Source organism: Saccopteryx leptura, chromosome 3 (genome assembly GCF_036850995.1).
Source record: "Saccopteryx leptura isolate mSacLep1 chromosome 3, mSacLep1_pri_phased_curated, whole genome shotgun sequence".
NCBI lineage: Eukaryota > Metazoa > Chordata > Mammalia > Chiroptera > Emballonuridae > Saccopteryx > Saccopteryx leptura.
Genome location: NC_089505.1, coordinates 88,632,960 through 88,656,027, shown reverse-complemented (window position 1 = coordinate 88,656,027; position 23,068 = coordinate 88,632,960). Strand labels below are relative to the sequence as shown.

At 53.4% G+C, this 23,068-nt stretch overlaps 1 protein-coding gene across 4 annotated transcripts; it reads right to left on the bottom strand.

Annotated features, from left to right (window-relative positions):
- Window positions 1–1,236: 1,236 nt before the first annotated feature.
- On the bottom strand, window positions 1,237–20,838 carry SLC45A1 (solute carrier family 45 member 1). Of its 4 annotated transcripts, XM_066374965.1 has the most exons (9): window positions 20,735–20,838; window positions 14,730–15,150; window positions 14,087–14,179; window positions 13,448–13,672; window positions 9,152–9,891; window positions 6,319–6,472; window positions 4,900–5,076; window positions 3,424–3,629; window positions 1,237–1,581 (listed from the first exon to the last, which is right to left on the bottom strand). In XM_066374965.1, exons 2-9 carry the CDS (start codon window positions 15,124–15,126, stop codon window positions 1,315–1,317), a joined length of 2,259 nt encoding a protein of 752 aa, XP_066231062.1. In that variant the 5' UTR covers window positions 15,127–15,150; window positions 20,735–20,838; the 3' UTR covers window positions 1,237–1,314. The 4 variants fall into 4 exon arrangements, with proteins under 4 accessions (XP_066231062.1, XP_066231066.1, XP_066231063.1 ...); XM_066374969.1 differs by lacking the exon at window positions 20,735–20,838 and having other exon boundaries at window positions 14,128–14,179; window positions 14,730–14,799; XM_066374966.1 differs by lacking the exons at window positions 14,730–15,150; window positions 20,735–20,838 and adding an exon at window positions 14,629–14,683 and having other exon boundaries at window positions 14,128–14,179.
- Between the last annotated feature and the right edge of the window lie 2,230 nt (window positions 20,839–23,068).

Here is a 23,068-nt window from a genome sequence, read left to right as displayed (position 1 = left end):
GGAGGTGGCCAGAGTGCCCTGCAGAGAGTCATGGTTTTCAGAAGTGTCTAATTGGTCAGAGTTAAGATACCAGGAAGCATTAGCTACCCATAAACCCGCGTCTCCTCAGAGGCTGGGGATGCACCCAGGACCACTGTTACATTTGGAACTTGAGGTCACTGTGTCCAGTATGCCCCCAAAACAGGGACAGTGCAGTGAGGGTGCAGGGACCAGGCCTTAGAACTGGTCACAGCAGGTAGCACAGTGGCTCTGTCCTTCCCCTCCCAGTGCCCAGCTGGTACTCACAGTGCCGGGAGGGGAGCGCACCGGGCACACTGGGAGGGGCCTCAGCCAGCTCTGGCATCACGTGATGGCAGAGGGGAAAAGCCACGTGGCAGAGGACCCTGATGTACCAAGTCGGAGACTTACCCAGTTCCGTAAACAGGCACTGGGAGATGGCCAGGTCAGGGCAGGCCACATTCCCCCATGCGTCTGCTTCACCGTAAGGCTCCTGCCTGGGGGAGCATCCTACATTCCGAGTGGGTGCTGGTAGCCCTTGGACACACCCAGCAAGTTCCCACCTCAGCCTTAGCCCTCTGCCTCTTCCGCAGAGCACTGCTCAGATGGCATCTCAGCAGAGGCCGCCCATTCTCCCTGGGTTAACCCGGCCCTGTCACCTGGCCCTCGTTCACGTCCTCCACAGCACTTCCTGCCGTCCCCAGCAGACCTTGGTATGGCACATCTCCTCCCATCGGCCCCATGAGGGCAGACACGTGTTACCGCCTGCCTGCCTACCCGCCATGCCCAGAGCGCCTGACGGCTGTCTGTAGGATAGGTGGATGCGAGAAGGGATGAAAGAGTAGGAGGCCTTCTGACCCAAAGGCATTGTGTGTTCTAACTGCTCCGGGTTGCAGGGTGCAATTAGACCAGGCTCTGTCCCCCTCCACACAGTTGACTTTCAGGGCCTCCTGTCAGCGCTTTGTTGTGGGGCTGTCCTGTGCCTTGCTGGATGGTCACAGCATTCCTGGACAGGAGCAGCCACCCAAGTTGTGGCATGCAAAAATCTCTCCAGGGTGTTGCAAAACGTCTTCTGAGGTGGGGGGGGGCAGGGGTCAGTCACCTCCAGCTGATAACCATTGAGTTACACCTTTACTTTGAATAAGCAATTCTTACAGCACTTCTCCAAGTTTCCCTGGAGAGTGGCCAGACCCCCAGGTGAACTCTCACCTCTCAGAAGAGCCACAACAAGAAGCCGTAGTCTTTGCCGCTGCCATTTACTGTTTTCTCACGTATTCACACTGCGACAGACCCGTAGGACCGGGCCAGAGTCTGCTGTCAGACGTTCAGCAGGAGGGGCTGGTGCTCCTCATCTGCGGTGTCGCTAGGAGGGATTTCATAAACCACACACAGGGAGGAGTACAGGCAGCCCAGGAAGGCCACCAGGCTGGAGAAGTACATCACCCCGCTGGCGCTGCCCACGGCCGAGGTCAGGGGCCCCAGCACCAGCGAGACCAGGATCTGGGCCAGGAAGTACTGGCAGCTCAGCAGGGAGATGTCCACACCCATGCCGCGCCGTGTGCCATCCGCACTGGACCCTGCAAACTGACCCAGAGGAGAGACCGTCAGCGGCAAGGGGCCAGGTGACCAGGCCCGCGTTCCTGAAGGCCCAGCGGCCCAAGTGGCCCACGCACAGTGGGTTCACATTCTCTAGGGCCGGCGTGCACAGGGAGTTCAGCCAAGAGTCTAATAATATTTGTGTGCAGAGAGATGACACCAAGGAAAAGAATCCATGACTAACAGGCAGGAGGGCTGTGTTCCCACAGGCCCGGGTGGCACTTTCCCTGGGCAGACATTCCAGTCCTTTGCTCTTACCTGCAAGAAAGCAGTCTGCCCAGCCAGCCGGTGCTCCAAGTCCCAGACCACCCCCTTCCTTAACTTGTGTCTGCTGCAGTGCCTGTCCCATCCTGAAATACCCTCTCCTAATCCACAGCAGCTGGGCCTCAGTGGCGTGGGGCCCTCCCGCACGCAGCCAGCAGCCACTGAAGCAGGTGGGCCTCGGTGGCGTGGGGCCCTCCCGCACGCAGCCAGCAGCCACTGAAGCAGGAAGTGGGTGCCACCCCACAAACACCTGCATGTGCACCGGGAGGGTACTAGCATGGCCAGGCCCTGATCCGGACACAGGAAGTCACCTCTGGGATGCCGCCAAGCCCCGTCCTGGGGAAGGCTGTGTCATCAGGGGTACACGTGTGTCCTGGGGAACTGTGACTCCCATGACTAGGTACAGCCTTGTGGCCTGCAGGGATGCCACTGTGGTAGGGCAGCAGCTGCAGGCAGAGGGACTGGCCGGGAGGGGCTGCCTGGTCCCCACCCAGTGGCCCAAGGTCTGTCTCAGCTGATCTGACTTTGCATAGAAAGTCCACTCAAGGCCACCTCACTGAATTCATTGAGTCTCCAAGCCCCTTAAGACAAATCAGGATGCCACTGGGGCTGGGCCCAGGGGAGGTGACAGACCCAAAACTAAAAGGGGTGCAAGAAGCTCAGTTACAAAGGTAACCTTTAATGCACTACTTTAAAATCTCACCATCACTGCAAAATGCTGTGCTGAGAGCATCATTCGGCCCTGAGTCATGAAGCCCTCCCTCGCACAACAACACGGATGAACCTGATGTCCCACTGAGTGAGAAGCCACAGCTGGCCACAAACTGTATGACTCCTTGTGCGTGAAATGTCCAAACAGGCAAACCCATATGGACAGGAAGTGGGTTAGTCGTTGTCAGTGGCTGAGGGGCTGGGGGGACTGGAGGGGTGATGGCTAAGGGGGTACGGGACTTCTTTGGGATTGTGGTGGTGGTCGCACAACTTGTGACTAGTACACTGACCCCGAACTGTGTGTGCACTTGAAACGGGCGGGCCACATGGTGAATTACTTCTCGGTAAAGCTATTAAAGGAAAATCCACACCAAACTGAAGACCAGACTCGTGTAAAAGAATCATGTTCCTCAGTTCCCCTTTGCCTCCGCCTCCACCACGGCTCTGCACGGCTGGCTCTGTTATCAGCCGTTCAAGTTCTGATGTTTTGTTCAGTATGGATTTTATTGTTCTTAGAAATGCCATGTTAACATAACATTGATCTTGATGGCTGGGTTTTTCTGCCCAAAGTGAGCACCTCACTCACCTGAGGCTCTGTCCTTACAGGTGACCCCAAAGCCTGACACAGGGGGATGCTAGGGGATGGGTCTCCCCTCCCACCTCCCCAGCTGCATAGGGGTTGTACCCTACTGCCACCGTCTTGCTGTTCGAAGCGGCCCCTGCATTCCCCTGGGTACCGCCCCCAGAGTGCATAGCTGGACCCAGACCATTGCTCAAGTGGAACTTCTCTTGAGAAGCTGGATGGGTGGGTGGGTAGGTGGAGGCGACACGGAGGCTGGAGGCAAGGGCACCTACCTTCTTGCTGTGGTAGTAGTCACACAGCAGCGAGTAGGGCAGGGTGCACAGTGTGGAAAACAGGATCCCGTAGGTTATGCACAGAGACAGCACCACGTAGAGGTTCCTGGACAGGGTGGCAAGCCCGGTCCCCAGGCCAAAGGCCAGGTAGGCGACGAAGTACAGCGTGCGGACGCTGAGGTGTTCCTCCAGCTTCTCCAGGATCGCTGCAGGTCAGACAGGACAGTGAGGACTCCGTGTCCCAAGGCCACCACCCCAGGGCTGACCCTAAGCCTGGGAGGGGTGTGAACCACATGGCAGGCGCTTGCCCTGGACCAGATAACTTGTGTGTGGGCCCCAGGAGCCAAGGGACCCCTGACACCTCCGGTGGGGCCAGACAGTCGGCCAGACTGGCATGGCCCCATTCACACGCTGGGCTAGGCCTTCAGGTGCTGCGGCAGGTGAGGGGGTCTTTGAGTTGAAATCCCAGAGGTTCAGGAGCGTAGGGTTTCAGACTAGAGCCCCTGTTCCCACCGTGCTTTCTCCCAAAATGACCGCAGCAGCCCATGTCCCCACTGACATTGGGGGACCCTGAGAGGACACATGACACCACTTCCTGGAGTCAATTAACTTGGGGTAGTTATACCCTGGTGTCTGTCACCAGCTGTGGAGAACCAAGCAACCCATGTTTGTACCCTTGCAGCTAAGAATGGTTTTCATGTTTTAAAATAATTTTTGAAAAGTCAGAAGAGATGAATATTTTGTGTCACATGATGATTATGTGAAATCCAAATTCCCACGACCAGAAATGAAGTTTTGGCTGGAACCCGGCCCACACGTTCGTTTTCATCTTGTCTGTGGCAGCTGCCAAGACACAGGCAGCTGCGAGTCATCCAGCAGAGACATGCAGCCTGCGAGGGCCGCTCTCTGCTCTCTGGCCTTGTACAGACAATGTGGACCCCTGAGATATGCGGTTACTCCGCCAGCCTTCCCCACTGGGGTGGCTCCGAAGCCATATAAAGGCACACGCTTGTGTCCCCTGGGTCACCCAAGCACAGCCCCAGGGTCACCTTGGACTCGGGCCTCACCCCCCTATCCCCATCCCCCCCCCCATGTGTTCCTCTCCCACGGTACCCACCCTGCCTTCTCGCCTTCACGTCTGCCCTTCGCACCAGCTGCTCATGTTAATGGAGCTGGGGGGGAATTGCGAGGCTAGAGGGCAATGCACCTGTGGAGAGGGGCTGAGCCCCCACTTTGCCCTCAATTACAGGCCTGTCTTCTCTGTCCAGGGGCTCCTTCAGGTCTGGACATACACCTGGCCCTGTCCTGCCCGGCCCCAACTCCTACCTAGCACAGAGCACGGGCCCGTGCCGGGATGGTGCACTGATGGTTGTGAAGACACACACCTGCCTTCAGTGCTTTCAGTCTGCACGTCCCAACCACAGGCTGTCCGACCACCATGAAGGGCCCAACCCCGCCCTCCGCCCAGGTGGGTACCTGAGTAGAAGGCGGCGCTGAAGGCGTAAATGCACATCCCCCAGCAGCCCATGGTGACGCCACTGTTGTATTTCTGGTACTCCTCCGACGTGTGTGGGGCTTTGGGGTCTCCCTGAAACACCACCTCGCCCATGAAGTCCGTGTAGAAGAGCAGCATCCCCTCGAAGGACAGCCAGCCTGGGAAGGGGACCGGGCTGTGACCACAGAGGCTGGGTCGAGGCCTGTCTGTCACCAGCAGCCAGTTTTGACCAGTTCTCAACACGTAGATTCAGAACTTCAAGAAAGAACCACCTCACCCAGCCCGGGTAGCTCAGTTGGTTAGAGCGTCACCCTGATATGCCACAGTTGCAGGTTCAGTCCCTGGTCAGAGCACACACAAGGATCAACCAATAGATGCATAAATAAGTGGGACAACAAATCAGTATTTCTCCCTTCCTCTCTCAAAATAGGGGAAGGGACCACCTCTAGCCTGACTACCCAGAGATCTGTTTACCTCTTGTTAAAATTGTGTAGGTTTCCTAACAGTCTGTCTTTTTAAAAAAAATAGTATGTATTAGCCTTCTTGAACTGTTCCCTTAAATATTCTGAAACGGCCCCGTTTTAGTGGTGGCAGAATATTTCACAATGTGGGCGCACACCGTCTATCCAGCCCTTCTCCCATGGCTGGACATGCATACCTCCCCCCACTCCAGTTTTTGACTATGATAAATCACGCTGTGATAAAATAACTTGTACATATATTTCTTGATAAAAATCTGATTATGTCCTTGCAAAGAATACCAAACAAGGCTCCCTAGGATAAATGTTATGGACATTTTTAAGATTCTTGCCTGTTGGCAAAGTGCCACCTAGAAAGTCACTCTGATTTATATCCCACGGTGTTTGAAAGCCCTGGATTAGCTCAAATGTTTAATTGTTCTCAGGTGTTCAGTAACCCAACAGCAAAGAGACACTAAAAGGGAATGAAGTGCAAGTCCGGGCCCTTTCTATAGAAATTCGAATGCCACAGCTCGTGAACTTGAGACGACCACTGGACGCATGCAGGCATGTGTGGGTGTCTGCGTGTGTCAATCCTGGCTCCACGGGAGGCCCAAACTAGTTCAAAACACCAGCCCCACCAGTGGGAAAGTGACATCCATCACTTAACTAGGAGTTGTCTGAAGAGTCTTAGGTAATGAGGTTTTGGACTCTAGAGACCCAGGTATCAGGCCTCTGGTCTGAACTGATGTAACCTGGGGCTGCCTAGAGCAGCCACTCTCTGGCCTTCATGGGGAATGTCCCTCGGGGCAGCCCACACCACATCCTGCCCTTGCTGGTATCTGAGAACCCACTGAACATAGGGGGCATCCTGGAAGGCCGATGGGAGCGAGCGCCCTGGCCAGGATGGGGACGCATGGGGAGGCCATGCCCAGAGCTCACCCAGGAAGTGGTTGACGCACAGGTGGCGCAGAGCCTTGGGCATGTGGCAGATGGTGGAACACAGGTGCCGCATGGACAGAGGCTGCCCAGTCGGCTCACTGGAGCCCGTCAGCTCACTTTCGTACTTCACACCGTTCAGTAAGATGTTCGCTACCTAGAACGGGAGCCCCCAAAAGTCCCTCATCAGAGCCCTGGACTCTGGCTGGCCCCCGGAAGGAAGCACAAACACAGACGGGCTGAGAGGTCTGTCTTCCCGGATGGTGCCGGCCGAGCACCATCTGCCCAAGAAGGGACATCAGGTCTCTTCAGGGACTCGAAGCTGCTGAAACGGAGTTTCATTTCAGGGTGCCTGCATTTGGGGCCCATGGTGCAGGGTCTGTTCATGGGGAGTAAGCTTGTGCTTTGCCAAGTGTGAAATAAAACATGGGTCAGCTCAAATGCAGACTCTATGAAGTTCCTTTCCATAAGAAGGGTGTGAAAGACTGATTTCACGGCAGCTGGGAAATCTGTTCACCCCTCCCTCTGGACAGGTGTCTCAGGAGGAAAGGGAGCCGCTGCCCCTGCTCCATGGGGGTGGGGGGCAGTGCTACATCCACACCTGAGGATCCAGGTGGGATGGGAAGAGAAGGAACTGGCCCACAGTGCTGGTTCAAAGTCAGCCATCGTCACAGAGGAAGACTGCAACATCACGCTTGCATCCCCACCTGAGCCCCTAGGTATTTATATTTTGCTAGGGTTTTTATTTTCCTCAAATAACTGACTCAAAAATTACACTGTATCGAGAATGACATTTTAAAAAGGATTAGAAGGAGACTGTCAACCATACATAAAAGTTGGGTTTAGATCTTAAACTAACAACCTGTATCCAGAAGCCAGCTTGAATGTTTAGGAACAGGAGTGGATGACCCAGTGTTGACCAAGGGCCTAAGGGGGCTGCTCTAGTGTCATCAAGAACATCAAGGAGAGTTGCCTGACCAAGTGGTGGCACAGTGGCTTGAGCGTTGGTCTGGGATGCTGAGGACCCAGGTTCAAAACCCCAAGGTCACAGGCTTGAGCACGGGATCATGGACATGACTCCCGAGGTTGGTGACTTGAGCCCAAGGTGGCTGGCTTGAGCCCAAGGGGTCGTTGGTTTGGCTGGAGCCCCTCCCCATCAAGGCACATGAGAAGCAATCAATGAATAACTAAGATGCCACAACTATGAACTGATGCTTTTCTCCCTCTTCCCGTCTGTCTGTTCTGTCTGCCCTACCCCCACCTCTCACTCTCTCTCTCAAAAGAAAAAAAAAAGCAACGCTTGCAGGTGCAGAAATCTCTGCTGTGACAAGAACACACTTCCTGACCCTCTAGTGATTTCTGGTTCTTCTGGCCCTTTCTGAGCTGAGCTCATGTGATGTGATGCCCATGGGCAGCCTCAGTACTTCCTGCAAGGATGGCCACGCACCTTGTGGCGTCCTTCCTGGGCATGAGATGACATTCACGCTTAAGGGGTGATGAGTGATAAGAACAGCACTAGAACCAGCGGCTGCGGTGCACCAGAGAAAAGCAACCAAGAAACTGGTGCACTTAAGAATTTCACAACGAAGAGAAAGTGAACAGCTACCTCAAGGTGTCTAGTTAACCTCCCACAACTGGTCTTCCCAGGCACACAGAGGGGACATGGGACCGAGGACCCAGCTGTCCAGTGGCCTGTTTGGGGTTTGCATTACGAGGAGACAGCCCAGGTGTGTCTGCTGCACATGTGCTCGTGGGCTGAGCTGCTGGGTCACCTGGCCCTCAGAACTGCCTCCCGGGGGTTTGTGTAGCCAGGATGTGGTTTTATAGGGTTCCTGCCCAAGAAACGCCACATTCTCATTGACATTCCCTCGTCCACCTCGCCCCTGACGTCAGGTGGGCCACAACCCTATTCTGTCACCTTTCAAGGAGAGAACAGCCTTTCTTTAAAGTAGCCTCTTCGTGATCAGACTCTGAAAGCTGCTCAAAGCCCATGCATCAGCCTTTCAGCCAATTCTACAAATCCTGCATACGACAGACAGCCTTCGGAAGGTTCTTTGCCTTCACAGAGTCTGTTGCTCACTGCCTTTTCGAGTTCAGGGTTTGGACAGCCTCTAGGATGGCCAGCTAAGGTCAGACATGAGGAGGGGGCTGGCGGGGGGAGGCCCAGGGAAGACCACCAGGGTGTACCTGCCGTTTTGTCACTCAGGAAGACGCTGGTGCCAGAATCCCACCCCAGCACGGGCTGTGGACATTACAGGGAAAAGGCAAGGACCTACTGAAATGCACACGACACTTGTAACAGACTCAGCACAGGGCCATCTGGCAAACGATAGGGTTTTAAAGAACCTTCTTGTTAGTTGTGGCCAGTGTCTGAAAGCACCCACCGTCCCTGCCAGGTGCCTCAGCTGCTCCCCAGGACTCCTGTGGGGTCAGATTCCGCTCACAACACATGGGTGAAGACGCGGAGAGTTGCCTGACCAGGCGGTGGCACAGTGAATTGAGCACTGGTCTGGGATGCTGAGGACCCAGGTTCAAAACCCCAAGGTCACAGGCTTGAGCACGGGGTCATGGACATGACTCCTGAGGTTGGTGACTTGAGCCCAAGGTGGCTGGCTTGAGCCCAAGGGGTCGTTGGTTTGGCTGGAGCCCCTCCCCATCAAGGCACATGAGAAGCAATCATGTGTTTCTGAGGCTTGTCTATCTAGCCCCAAGCACCCCAGCTACCCCCGAGATGGCGGGGATCTTTCCAGAACAACAACCCCTCTTTGTCACCTAACAGATGGAGGACACCTCACGGTGCTCTCTGACCTCTGCCCCTCTCTCCGTTTCGCCTTACCTGCTGACTGAAGGTCACATTCCTTCTCTTGCCGGTGTCAGGACCACCCCCTCCAGCCGCATCCGGGAGGGCCAAGGTCTGCGGTCTCTTCAGGATCCCCGAGGACCGCGGCTTGGAAGCGTCCAGGGAGCCCACCCTCAGGACATCCCCATCACAGCTGGCCGGCAGGGCCACCTCCCGCCTCTCCCCGGGGCCGCAGTCCTGGCGGTAGAAGCCATCAGGGGCCCGGGGGAAGCTAACGCTGATGGCTGGCCGCGGGACGCTGCCCGGGATGGCCAGGTAGTTGTCGTGGCCACCGGTGAAGCAGTCGATGAGGACGCTGTCGATGTTGGAGGTGGCGAAGGACGAGGCGAAGGCGCTGAGCCCTGTTGGGGAGCCGTCCCTGCTGACGAAGCTGCCGTACTTGGGCGTGAGGGGGCTGAGCGGGGAGATGGGGCTGGAGAAGCCCACGTCCGGGCCACGGTCTGGGTGGCAGGCCAGGGTGTCGCTCGCACCCTCCTGGCCCGCGACGGGTGGGGAGGGTGGCAGCGGGAGGCTGGGGCTTTTCATGGCGGGCCTCTTCTGGCCCGGGGGCCGCAGGGGCCTCTCTGGGATGCTGAACAGGGTCAGGACAGTGGTGACGCTCAGGATGACCGCCGTGAAGATGTAAATGACCCGCAGCTGCCCGCCCAGGGCTCTCCCGAAGCCAGTTCTGTCCCAGTGGATCCCACCGACCACGTACCCAAAGCCGCCGCCAAGACCTGGGGGGAGAAGCGGGATTTGGAAGGAGCCTCTGCATCTCACGGTACAAAGACCATTCCAAGGATCCGGGTGTAGTATCTGTTTCAACAGCACTCGACAAAGGTGAGGTTGAGAATGGGGTTCCCAGGGGCCCCTCGGCGCCCCCCTCCCGTGCGCTCCAGGGCCCGACATCAGAGCAGGGGACGTGATGACCCCCTGTCCGCATTTTTCCACGTTCTCCACAGCCTTTCAGGAATGCCTACCGTGAAGGTCGGTACCAGGTCACATGCCTATACTGGGTCACACCTCCCCCGCTGGTCCCTCCAGCCCCCAGCTTCACTGTGGCATAAACACGGGAGAAATCTTCAACGCATGTGCATGCTGGAGTTCACGGGGCCGTGCCTGATGATATCGTCCTCGAGCATGACTGCCATTGAGAGTCCCCCCTAATGTAGGATGAGCAAAGATGGCCCAGCTGGGCGGTCAGCGCACTGGGTTATGGAGCTTTCCCCCGGTCCCGCTCACTGTCTCTGTGGCCTCAGGGAACCGGCAAATGGCTGGTAGGCTCACACACACTCACCACCCCCAGTGCGGGTTACCGCAGCCCAGCTCTGTGCTCCCGAGGGCACAAGCAGGGCACAGCAGACATGACCCCCGCCCAGCGCCCCACACTACAGCCCCCTGGTTGCCATGCCCTGTGGAACGGACATTCCTTCATATGGGGTCAGCCATGCTCTGAGCTCGTCTGCTGGCCGGGAGGCGAACCCTCCCAGTTCTCCCTGGAGGTGAGGGGAAGTTGCCCCCAGCCAGCAGTGGCGTCCTGGCCGCGCCCTGCTTTGGGTTTGCCAAACCCCACAGTGGGGTTTGCCTCTTCAACCGTCTCTTCAATGGAAAAGCTCAGACACATTTGGCTTAACCTCTGACGTGTCCCTAAGGTGCACTGTGACACAGAGTCCATTTACTGAATGCTTTTACTGTGGAATTTCATTTGTCCCAGACTGTCCTCACGGGTCTGTAAACCTCAGGTCTCCCTTTCACTCTTTTTAACTTCTCACATTCATGGTCCTGGTGAGGGTCCCCTACCTCTTCTGAAGACACAGTTGCTGTTTCAGATTCTAAATCAAGGTCATATTTGAGAGAAACCTTATTAGTCAGTGACGGAAGTGATACATTCTCACAGGTTAAGAAACCAAACAGTAACTCAACAACAACAAAATAAACCCAACTCAAAAATGAGCGCAAGACTGAACAGCCATTTCTCCAAAGTAGACCAAGAGATGACCAACAAGCACATGACAAGATGCTCACCATCACTGACCATCAGGGAAATGCAACTTAAAGCCCCAATGAGACACCACCCCCCAACCAGTGGGGGCTGCTCTCAGAAAACAACCGGCCTCAGGAGGACATGGGAGAAAGGGAACCCTTGTGCACTGTTTGCAGGAATGTAAGATGGTGCAGCCACTGTGGAAAACAGTATGGCGGTTCCTCAAAAAAAAAAAAAAAATTAAAAATAGAATTACCATCTGACCCTGCAGCAATACCCACTTCTGGGTATCTACCCCGAACCTACTTGTCCACTGATGAATGAACAGAGAAGCAAAAGGTGACCTAGTCACACAACAGAATATTATTCAGCCTTAAGAAAAAAAAGACGGAAACTCTCACACATGCTCCACATGCTCCACTGGATGAAAACCAAGGACAGTATGTTATGTGAAACAAGCCAGTCACCAAAGGACAAATACCGTGGAAGTCCACTTAGATCAGGTGTTGGAAGCAAAGTCATAGAGACCGAGTAGAGCGGTGGGTGTCTGGGACTGGGCGGAGGGGGGACTGGGAGGGGGACTGATTGGACGTAATGGCTGTAGAGTTTCAGTTTTATAAGATGAAGGGAGCTGTGGGGTGGCTGGTGGTGACGGCTGCACAACACAACACTGTGACTATATTTAATGCCACTGAACAGTACACTTCAAGATGGCTATGGTAGTAAATGTTTGTTACATGTCTTTTGACCCCCACACAAAAAGAATATAATGTAGAAAAGTGTGCAGTGACAAGATAAGTCTTTCCTACCCTTCAGATCCTAGCACCGGCCTGGCCAAGACCCAGGCGGAAGGGCTCCGGGCCCATGCCCACACCCCCACGCACATGCAGACACACAGAGGGGTGAACAACGGTCTCTCCTGGAAGTGACGGAGGCTGGAGAGGCTGAGCACGTTGCCAGCATCTCCCAGTTAACAGGAGGGGAGCCCCCAACCCTTCTGGACTCTAGGGCCTGTGCCTCTAACCACAGACTGCCCGCCTCTCCATCCAGCTCCCGATGTGTCTCATTACGCAGGTCCCTTGATGTTTAGAAGTCCTTCCCTCTGCTGTTTCACATGGGATTGTTTCTTTCCATGTTGTTTTGCCGGAAGTGAGAGTGTTCTGCATTAGGAATGCTAGAGGTATGGCTTTTAATCCAAGACTTATGTCACTTTTATATCTGGCGTTTATATTATACTGAATTCCCTTTCATGGTTAGCAGTTGATTTTCTTGACATTTACCACGTACATGTGCAGCCACGGATTTGGGGGTCATCTGCACCCCCCACACCTGTGTCTATTTCTGTTTCATCACATAGGCTCTGTCCTCCTTTGCCTGGTTGACTTTGATAGGAACATTTCTCGTGTTTGCCATTCAGCACAAAACAGGTGTGTGTGTGTGTGTCTGTGTGTGTGTGTGTGTTCTGTGTGACACATGTATATACACACCGAGTTGATTTTCACTATTCTCGGATTCCATATCTGTAAATGGACCTGCTCACGAACACTGATCTGTAACCCTAATTGCCACAGGTGGAACCCCCAGTCCCCTGCAGATATGTGCAGAGCAACCAAGTACCAGGTCGCCCAACCCGCATGTCCCCGTTGAGGTTTTGGAAGGCGACGTTCTGTGGTTTTGCGCCAATTCTCAGGCCATAAATAACCATCCCCTTCCAAGTCTGTTTGGTTCCACAGTTTTGCACGTTTGTGCTTTACCGGCGGGGACACCGCTGTCTTAAACAGCCCCCAAGTGCAGCGCTGATGTACTGCGTCTCCTCTTCCTACGTGGGAACAGCGGTGATGGGCCTACAGGGACACCGCAGGGTTACACAAGTTCCCTTCAGCCCTGAGGTGCCATGCTGTTGGCCTGGTTCAATATTCATGAATCTGTTCATTTCATACATATTAAATAAGGCGTCTTCACATAGAGACACATAAAACAAGGTTCTGTATCCACCGGCTGATGGCTGTGTGACCACAGGTTTGCAGGAACCTAACCCTGTATCTGTCCTTGAGTCAATGAGGCAGGCTTGGTTGGGGTCGCTGCGACTTTGCAGAACATAACTTCGAAAATAACAAGAATCAACGACATATGACCCTATCTAGTTATAGCCATATGCATTATTGTTTATCTCTACTGTGTGAAAGAGACATTTCCAATCACTGCAGCGTTCACCCACCCTAGGAGAATTGTAGCCACTTAACCTTTTTAAATCAGGGCACGGGGAAGGGACGTGCAGAGATGCGCACAGCCACGTGGCGGGGACTTACCTGCCAGGAGCGCGTGGATGTTCAGGCCCCGGTCCTGGTCGGCAGGGCTGCACACGTCCATCATGTAGGCGTGGCTGGGGTTGTCGGCTGAGTCCGCGCTGAAGTCCATCAGCACCACCCCGCACACGGTGAGCACGATGCCCCACTTATGGTGGTCGGCCGTGTCCGCCAGCGCCCAGCCGATGTCCCTGCCGTTGAGGAAGAGCGAGAGGCCCAGCAATGCCCCTGAGGACAGAGACACACAGTCATCCAGGGGAAATGTGGACCAGCAGCCCACAGCATAAGTCTAGAATCTTTAGGGCCCCAAGAATTCCTTTTTAATCAAATTCTAAGCAGAGCGGATTGGAAAAGTCACCTGCAGGCTCACCAATTTTTTTTTTTTCACTTGGATCAGGGTTTTTTTTTATAATGTCAAGCAGAGCAGGAATGACAGGAACTTAATTAACTCATTAAAAAATAACCAAAGTGATATATTCTCACAGGCATCTGTGGCCAGGTTAGGGGTGCTTCTGCCATCATGCCAGTGGGGTTATCTGGGCAACTGCTTTGGTCAACACTCCCTTAGATTTTCCTAAGAGGAAGCTGTGGGGCCTTTTTTTTTTCTCTTTTCCACTTTATTTCAATTCCAAAACGACAGACCTATAGCCAGGACAAGAATGAAAGGGCGTCTCCGTCCAAACCTTGAGGTACATCGGTCACTCCAAGCACCCAAGAGTGGCTGCAGTAGGAATCCTGAAACAGAGCAGGCCGCTGGTCACTGCCGGGGTCCCCACGGCACATTGGGGTGACCACTGCCCCAGCCTCTTCCCGTTCTTGAGACACCTGCCCTCAAACGTCCCCAGCGTAGCAGAACTATAAGACGATGCAACTCAGGGTCAGCAATTAACCCTGCGCTAGAAAACAGAAGACCGACAGGCCCCTGGAATCACCCGGCTATAAGGCACGAAACCGCCGTGACCTTGAGAATGCAAGAAATTCTAGGACCCCCTAGACCCAACCCACACCAGGCGTTGTTGCTTGGATCCTCCAGTGCTGGTTAGTTCAGCTCAAGACCGTACAAGTCCTTGGGGGCTAATATGTCCCTGTTCTGTAATCTGGATTAGATAAAGTCACTTGAAATAGGGGGGATGACTGGCCACACCTGTCCACCCAAAGCCCCATACTAAGGAGTGGAACTTAACTCTTGCTACTCCCTTGTCCCTTGGGGACCCACAGGCTGCTTCAGCCGAGGAGCCCGGAGCCATGAGGAGATTTCTGGAGGGCGTCTACCAGCGGGGCTCACCGAGGATGGGGCTGATGAACCACACCAGGCTGTAGAGCTGGTCGGGGAGGCCCATCTGCAGGAGCACGGGGGTCACATACGCCGTCTCCATGGCATAGCTGAACTCAATGCCAAAGAGAATACAGCCGTTGAAGAGCAGCTCCCGGAAGGACCTCTGCGGGTGCAGGTCCCCAAAGTCCACCAGCTCGATTGGACACGGGGTGTTGGGCGGCGGGGGTGGGGAGGGCCGGATGCACTTCTTCCTCTTGGGGTGTCGTTTGAAGTTGTTGGCCCGGTGACTGATGTGCCGGGTCGCAGACCCTGTGTAGCCTGACAGCTGAGACCTCCAGAAGTCCTGAGGAGCCAGACTGGGGTAGAGGGTCTCTCCCGGAAGGGGGCTGCTCGCCGGGGGGATCATCGTGGGGGGGGCCGGTGGGAGCGCCTGGGGGGAAAGCCCGTCCGGAGGCCGAGAGTTACTCACAGGACCTCTGCTTCACCAGTCAGCCTTTCTGGGTGGCTCGCCGCCCCCGCCCCTGACTGGCCCTTTCTTTTGGGAAAAGTTGAGTTCGCACTGGGGAACCCATAGAGTCACACCGGCCCCCAGGGTAGATCCCCCTGCATGGAGAGGGCATCCCCCACCTCGATTTTGAATCAGTGCAGCCTGTGGGCCCACAGAGACCCAACGGGTGCTGGTCCCCTGCTCAGAGAGAGGGCATGGTCCTTCAGGTCCCTGCACTCAAGCTCAAGGGGACTGTTCCCCACACAGGCACCGACAGGGAGTGTGTGTGTGTGTGTGGGGGGGGGGGTTAGGCAGAGAACCTTCTGAGGAGGGGGCGGCCAGGAGCCCTTCAGATGTCACGCTATCTCACAACCTGAGACCCATGTCCAGGGCCATGTGTGCCCATCTGTCCCTGCAGGTCCCAGGAGAGCAGAGAGGAGCGGGCACAGGCATGGACAGGAGCCGCCTATCGGCACCCTGCGCACCCACACATGGTTAGGGGGCACCCCTTCCCTCCCGGAATGTTGTCACAGCAGTCACCTTCCCCAGGATACATGTCCCCTCTTCACTGCAGGCTGGTGGAGGCGGCGGCGGGGGGGGGGGGTATTGCCTAAAAGCAGCTGAATTCGTTTAATTCAAGTTTTCTAAGCATCAACTTGAACATGTGACTTTTCAGTCAAGTCAGGACGGAGGCTTTTTTTTCGTGTTAGAGACTGCTCTTTTGAAAGAAACAACCAAACTTCCCGAGTCCCGCATGTCAGACAACATATTGAGTAGGGAGAACCGGGCAGGGGCGAGAGATGGGGTTGCCCCTATCCTTAAACTATCCCATGAGCAACTATCCCGTGAGCAATTTCACACCACCACCGGCCGGGGTAGGGAGTCAGCAAGCATGCAGGGCTGGCGAACACTCAGCCCCCCTCTCCGCCCCCGGGGGGCTGCAGTCAGCACCGGAGCCCGGGGCATCCCACCTGCTGTGAAATTCATCCACATTGCAAACATTAAAGAGTGCTATTGACCTGTGTGTTTTAGCCAACGCCAACCTTACAACAAAGCACAGAGCAAGGAAAGCTACTAAGGTCGGAGGGAAAGAGAAACATAAGAGGAGGATGGTCTATTCACAGACAAAAAGCAACTACCTCAATTCCCTTGAAGTCCTTCCTGAGAAGCAGGCCCCAAACCCGAGACATCATTCCCAACATGGATAGCTTCCTGACAAGAACAATTGTTATTTACAAAGAAAAATATTACAGGTCTTCTTTTAAATTTAGTTTTAAGTCTTAGAAACGAGGCCCTTCTTTTGGACATTAACTTAACATACCAGCTTCCATTGCACTATTGATAATGACAGATAACCAGTAACCTCTTTATGAAAGTCCTCATTGCTCCAGATTTGCATCCCAGACTCCTCTCACCACCCTCCCCACTCGGGGGTGGGGGGAGTCTTCCTTAGCCACAGGTGGCACCAACAGTGGAAATGATTTGTTCTAGAGATGTCCCACTGAGATAAACACTATTACCCAGTAACCTGCCCTACCATCCAGCCAGCTGCCCTCCCACCTGCCCACTGAGGTAGTTGTCTGTCCACACAGCCACCCACTCATCCTCTAATCTACCCATCTGCCCATCCATCCTCCCAAACACACACACACATGCATGCATTCACCCATCCATCCTCTTTCCATTCATTCATCTCTCTACCTGCTCACCTACCCATCCTCTCCCTCACCCCTCTACCCTTCCATCCATCCTTTCATCCACATATTTGCCTATCCATCCTCTATCTACCCACCCATCCTTCCAAACATCCATCCATCCATGCATCCATCCATCCATCCATCCATCCATGCATCCATCCATCCACCTGTGTCTGTTGATTCCCTACTCACTCATCTAGCCATTCCTCTTTCCACCCTTTTTTTGTTTGTTTTGTTGTTTTTTGTTTTTTTTATAAATAAATTTTTATTAATTTTAATAGAGTGACATCAATAAATCAGGGTACATATATTCAAAGAAAACATGTCCAGGTCATCTTGTCACTCAATTCTGCTGCACACCCATCACCCAAAGTCAGATTGTCCTCCGTCACTTTCTATCTAGTCCTCTTTGTGCCCCTCCCCCCTCCCCCTCCCTCTCTTCCTCCCTCCCTCCCCCCGCCCCCCATAACCACCACTCCCTTGTCCATGTCTCTTAGTCTCATTTTTATGTCCCACCAATGCATGGAATCCTGCAGTTCTTATCTTTCTCTGATTTACCCATTTTACTCCGTATAATGTTATCAAGATCCCACCATTTTGTTGTAAATGATCCGATGTCATCATTTCCCATGGCTGAATAGTATACCATGGTGTATATGTGCCACATCTTCTTTATCCAGTCCTCTATATATTTTTTTACAGTGATTAAAGCCTTTAAGCAAACTCTTGGCCAATACAGCAAGACTCCATAAAAGAGTAGTGTCCTTAACATGTTCACCAAGTCCAAGTTGGCCCCAACACCATGCCAAATCCCTGAAAAATGCAACCCAACCCCAGTTCAGTCTGTTAGGAGCTGTCACTAGGAGCAGGAGTCCAGGACAAGTCCACCTCCAGGAAAAGTCCGCATGGCACTGGAATTGTCCAAATCTATACTTAGCAGCTCACGTCCAAGTCCCAATGACCGCTGCTTCTAGCTGGTAATGATTCAGGTTTTCCACCCATTCTTCTACCCACCTACCCACCCATTCTCTCTTCTAGCCAAATACTGAGTACAACAAAGACACAAAATTCATATAGATAAAAGAAAGGTGTGGTTCTTGCCTTCGAATTAGGTGAAAAGGCAGAGGAAAGGCATTTGAAGCCGTGGGAACCACCCACGGAAAGAAGCTTATGTGCACCACTGGGGCACCATGGGTGGCATGGTGAGAGACACAGCCACCGGGAAGGGACTAGCTGACCACGAAAGACCTTGAAGATTTGCAAAGAGATGGATTTCATTCCAAGCCCACAGGGATTTACATAACCAGAGGCTCAGTCTGCTCTCACTTCTATACACAGCTTATCTTGTGACCTTAGGAAGATCCCATGCTCTTCTTTAAAACAAGAACAGATGTACCCAAGAACTATGTAGACAAGCAATACTTCATTAAAAATATAATTCCTATCCAAAGATTAAAAATCAAGGTTTCCACATTTTTAAAGCTAAGCTCATTTATGTTCCCCCTGGTCTAGCTCAGGCCCTTGCACGTAGTAAATACTTCGGAAAAGTCTATCCATGGGCTGGTCTTGTCTTCGGAAAGCCACGTGCAGCTAGCGTTCCCTGGAGCTCCGCTCATTCAGATCCCAGAAACATAGTGCCCATGGGAGCAGTGCATAAATTTTCTCCTTAATAGTTGAAGGGAGGCCTTTAGCACAGCTGTGGGGGGATCCAGACCGGACTCCACCTGTCCTGTCACCTCCCACATCCCACTCCGTGGCTGATTGCCCGTCTGCCTCTCCAGCTGCCTTTTCACACACATAGCACCTCTCTTTCCTCCCGGCATTTTACCCCCACAAAGTGAACACAGGTGCATGCACAATTAGAAACTGTCCCATTCATTTTGCAATGAAGAACCAAGGACCCACATTACAACAATTTCAGCTTTAAACAGCCTATTTTAGCTGTTTAAAGGGAGCATATTTTTTGAAAAGGGGAACCATTTTGGCCCTACCTCAATGAACTATGTAGATAGCCTGTGACTCTACCTGTGATGTGACAACTTCATCGTCACCTATGTTCCGCTCCCAGCTTTAAAACACAGCCTGCAGGCCCTGGCCGGTTGGCTCAGTGGTAGAGCATCAGCCTGGCGTGCAGGAGTCCCAGGTTCGATTCCCAGCCAGGGCACACAGGAGAGGCGCCCATCTCCTTCTCTACCCCTCCCCCTCTCCTTCCTCTCTGTCTCTCTCTTCCCTTCCCGCAGCCAAGGCTCCATTGGAGCAAAGTTGGCCCAAGCGCTGAGGATGGCTCTGTGGCCTCTGCCTCAGGCGCAAAAATGGCTCTGGTTGCAACAGAGCGACGCCCCAGATGGGCAGAGCATTGCCCCCTGGTGGGCGTGCCGGGTGGATCCTGGTCGGGAGCATGCGGGAGTCTGTCTGACTGCCTCCCCGTTTCCAACTTTGGAAAAATACACACACAAAAAAAACAAAAAAACCCCACAGCCTGCAGCCTGTCCTAACAAAAGCACAACACTGAGTGTAGAGACCAGAATTAAATCCAAGCTCAAAAAAAAAGTCTTCGCTAAAGGGTTCGTCTTCAAATTTGGGGGTCAGGATCACCATTTTTATTTGAAAACATATATTTTATTCAAAGCCGTCCATGGAAGGTTATTCTAAGAAAAATGTTTTAAATTATTTTTTGAACGTTATAAAAAAAAGTAAAATTTAAAATAAAGAAATAGAATTTTAATACACTGATACAAATATTCACCAGCCCATCTTGATCATACTGGATGCCCATTTAGTTAGTCCAAAAAGAAAAAGGAAGCACGCATAAGCCTGGACTGCACGGTGATATGTCTGACCCCACTGTGTTTCTAGAATACAGAGGAGGTTTCAAGTAACAAGTCCCTCAAACTATATCATGGGAAGATTCAGCAGCAAATGATTAATAGCAATAAACAATGTCCATGATATTTGAATGTTTAAAACGGTCCTACTCTGAGCCAAACTCATTTCCTTCTCATCTGTCTGAAACCAGTCTTCCCACCACAGGGCATGTGGGGCCACCTCCCTTCCCCACTCTACTGTCTACCAATTCTCTGAGTTCCTACTTCGAGGATACCCCCACCCCCAGACCATTAAAGGGTTCTGTGGACTTGAGGGCAGGAATTCAACAATCCAGTCGCTAAATCGTGGCCCCTCCCTGACGGCCAACTGATCTTAAAAGCCCCGGTCAGGCACAGGTGGAACTTTGGGTCCATTGACACACCTGACTCTACTTCCCTATAAAGCTGAGAAACATTGTGGCCACCCCAGAAATCATCTGAAAAGTTGCTTCACTGTCGAGGACAGCACAGACTCAATTGCAATAAGCCTCCTGTTTCTACCTCGTCTTGTTTCTCTTGGCAAAAGGGCAGAAAGCCTGGGTGTTCGTGATAAACTTAAATCTTGGGTTGCTGAAAGAGGTTAAGCCACGGCCCCTGGCCGTCTAGAGGGCTCAGCCTCGAGGCGGGAAGTGAACCGGAAGCTGATGACACCTGCCCAGGTGACTCAGGAACAGGCCTCAGGCACCACTAAAACATAAGCCGGGGCAAATTTCAGCATCTGTGCTCCTTCCTAGCAAGGGAGAAATCAATGTCACCCAACTGCTACCCTCCTCGGGGGCCAGAGGCGTCCAGGCGGGGTCTCCGTGTACAGTTCAATGAATTAGACATCCAAGAAGAACAAAGGTCCCCGTGCCAACCTCCGGTCCCAATCTTGGCACTTGGGATTATCGCCCTGGGGCCTAACCCGCCTCCCTCGCAGAGCAACGCCGGAAGCTGTGCGGAGGGCGCGGGAGGAAACGGTGGTACCTGTGGTTCGAGCCAGGAGGCATCCCTTCCTTCCCGAGGCCGGGCTCCTGCCTGCCCGGTGCGCAGCTCGGGTCCCGGCCCCGCCGCCCCCAGCCGGCCGCTGCCGCTGCAGCATCACCCGCGGGGCGGGGCTGTGACGTCACGGCTGCATCCTGGCTGCCCGCGGCCGGTACCGCAGAGCATCCTTAAAGCGGCACCGCCGGCCGCTGCGGAGCCGCTGGACCCGGCGCTCCGCAGGGGCCGCACATCCCGCCCCCCCCCCCCAACCTTTAAATGCCGGTGGGTCTGCCCGAAAGCCCCAGATACTGGCCCCCTACCTACACCTTTCCTGGACAGGGGACACTCATACCACCGCAAGCCCCTTTCTCTATCGGAAAAATGTTAAAGGTTAATATAACTACTACGATGTTGATCTATAGATGAATAAATTAATACTATATGTTAAAACATTTTCTGTGGCCTGAGAGGCCTTTTTTTTCCCCTTCCGATTTTAAAAGAAATGAACTCATTTTATGGATCCCTAAAAGCATGTGTTCTCTGGGCACTGAGGCCGGGCACAGGGTGGACATGGTGGCCCTGCCCGGAACTGTTCTACTGCATTCACTGTTCACTTAACCCATGTGTCAGGTGAGACTCTGTGCCAGGCGCTGGTCTAGGGACTGGGGATATGGCAATGCACAAAATGAACAAGCGTTCCTGCCCCTGTGGCGTGACATTATAGAGGGGAAGAGACACATTAAAAAGACAAATACCATAAACAAATGAAATGCCAGAAGATAATAACTCCCCAGAGAAGGGGCTCGGGACTGTGGGGCTGGAGAGTTGTTGATGAGTCGCCACCTAAAAGGTGACACTGGAAGAAAGACCTGGAGAAGATAAGGGACCGTTCATGCTGATATCTGGGGGAAGATATCATGCCAGACAGAAGAGGGAACAAGTTCAAAGGCCCTGGGGTACAAGTGAGGTGGGCTGAGTCAAAGACAGTGCAAATGATTAGATACCTTGCAGTCAACTTACAAATGCAGAAAGTGCTATGAAGAAGAGGCATGTGGCTGGCTCTATGAAAGTTTATAACAGGGGGATTTGACCTTGTTGGGAGATTCTCACTTGTTCCTTGAGAACAAGTGGGAACTAAGGGGTGCAACCAAGCTGAGTAGACAGGACAGCGTGTTCCAGGTAGAGGGGTCCAGTGTGCAGAGCCCTTGCAACAGGAGAGGGTATGGGGAGCACAGAGGTGAAGGAAGCCAGAGCCAGGGGGCGGGAATGCGGAGGCCCAGGGTGACTGGGGTTGGGCCAGAGAGGCAGACTGGGCCCAGCCTACAGGCCCAGTGGGCTGCTCTCATTTTGTAGGAACAAGGTGAAGCTTAAAAATGTTCCGTGCAGGAGAGCAGGTGATGTAAATTATACTTGTGTTTTGCAAAAATCACAGAGGTGAGGGTAGAAAATGTATGGGAGGGGCAGGAGGACTAGTCAGGTGCACCCAGTAGGAGCTCACAGAATGGCCCAGGTGGGAGAGGCTGGGGGCGATGGCGAAGGGTGAGGTAAAACCGAGGTGACTTGGTGACAGATTGAAGGTGGGGGTCTGGGAAGGAGGGAGGGTGGGGCCAAGAAGATCCTGGCACCTGGTGTGCAGGAAAGGAGGCTCACTTGTGAGAGGAAAGCAGGGTGGCTGGGGGCTGAGACTTACAGGCTGGCTCTGGGACAGGGTGAGTTTGAAGGGCCTTTGAGGCATCCAAGTACCTCCATCAGAGGCGGTCCTGCACACAGCAAACTGAAGCCAGAGAGTGGTCAGCAACATCAGCAGGGAGAGCCACCAGAACCTGGTTCTATCTTATTTTTTCTTCTAAACAGGAGTAAAACAATAGTTTAAATAGCCATTTTTTTTCTGTTTTGCGTTTACACACAAATGACCTGCTATTTGACTGATAAACCTCGACATCTAAGGTGCTTACCACAATAGAGGTTTACTTTTGGCCCAAGTGAAGTCAAAAGGGTGTCCCTGCTGGGGGTGGGGGGACCTCCACACAGTCATTCAGACTCCGGGTCCTTCCCACCCGGCTCTGTCCCAGCCAGGCTTGCAGGAGAACAACATTCCATGTCTAAGACTCAGTGACATGGCCACCCCCTCCCCAGGGACGAGGAGGAAGTGGGGTGACCAGCTGCCTCTTTAGCTTTTATCTGCTTGAGAAGGTGGGAGCGGGAGGGTGGGAGGTGGGGATGGTCAGAAAAGCTATGAAGACAAAAGTTAATATTCAAAACAGGATTTTGTAGAAAGCAAGAAGGCTTGAAATGTAAGTATCGTTGAGAAGGGACTTTAAAAAAGATTCCTTCGAC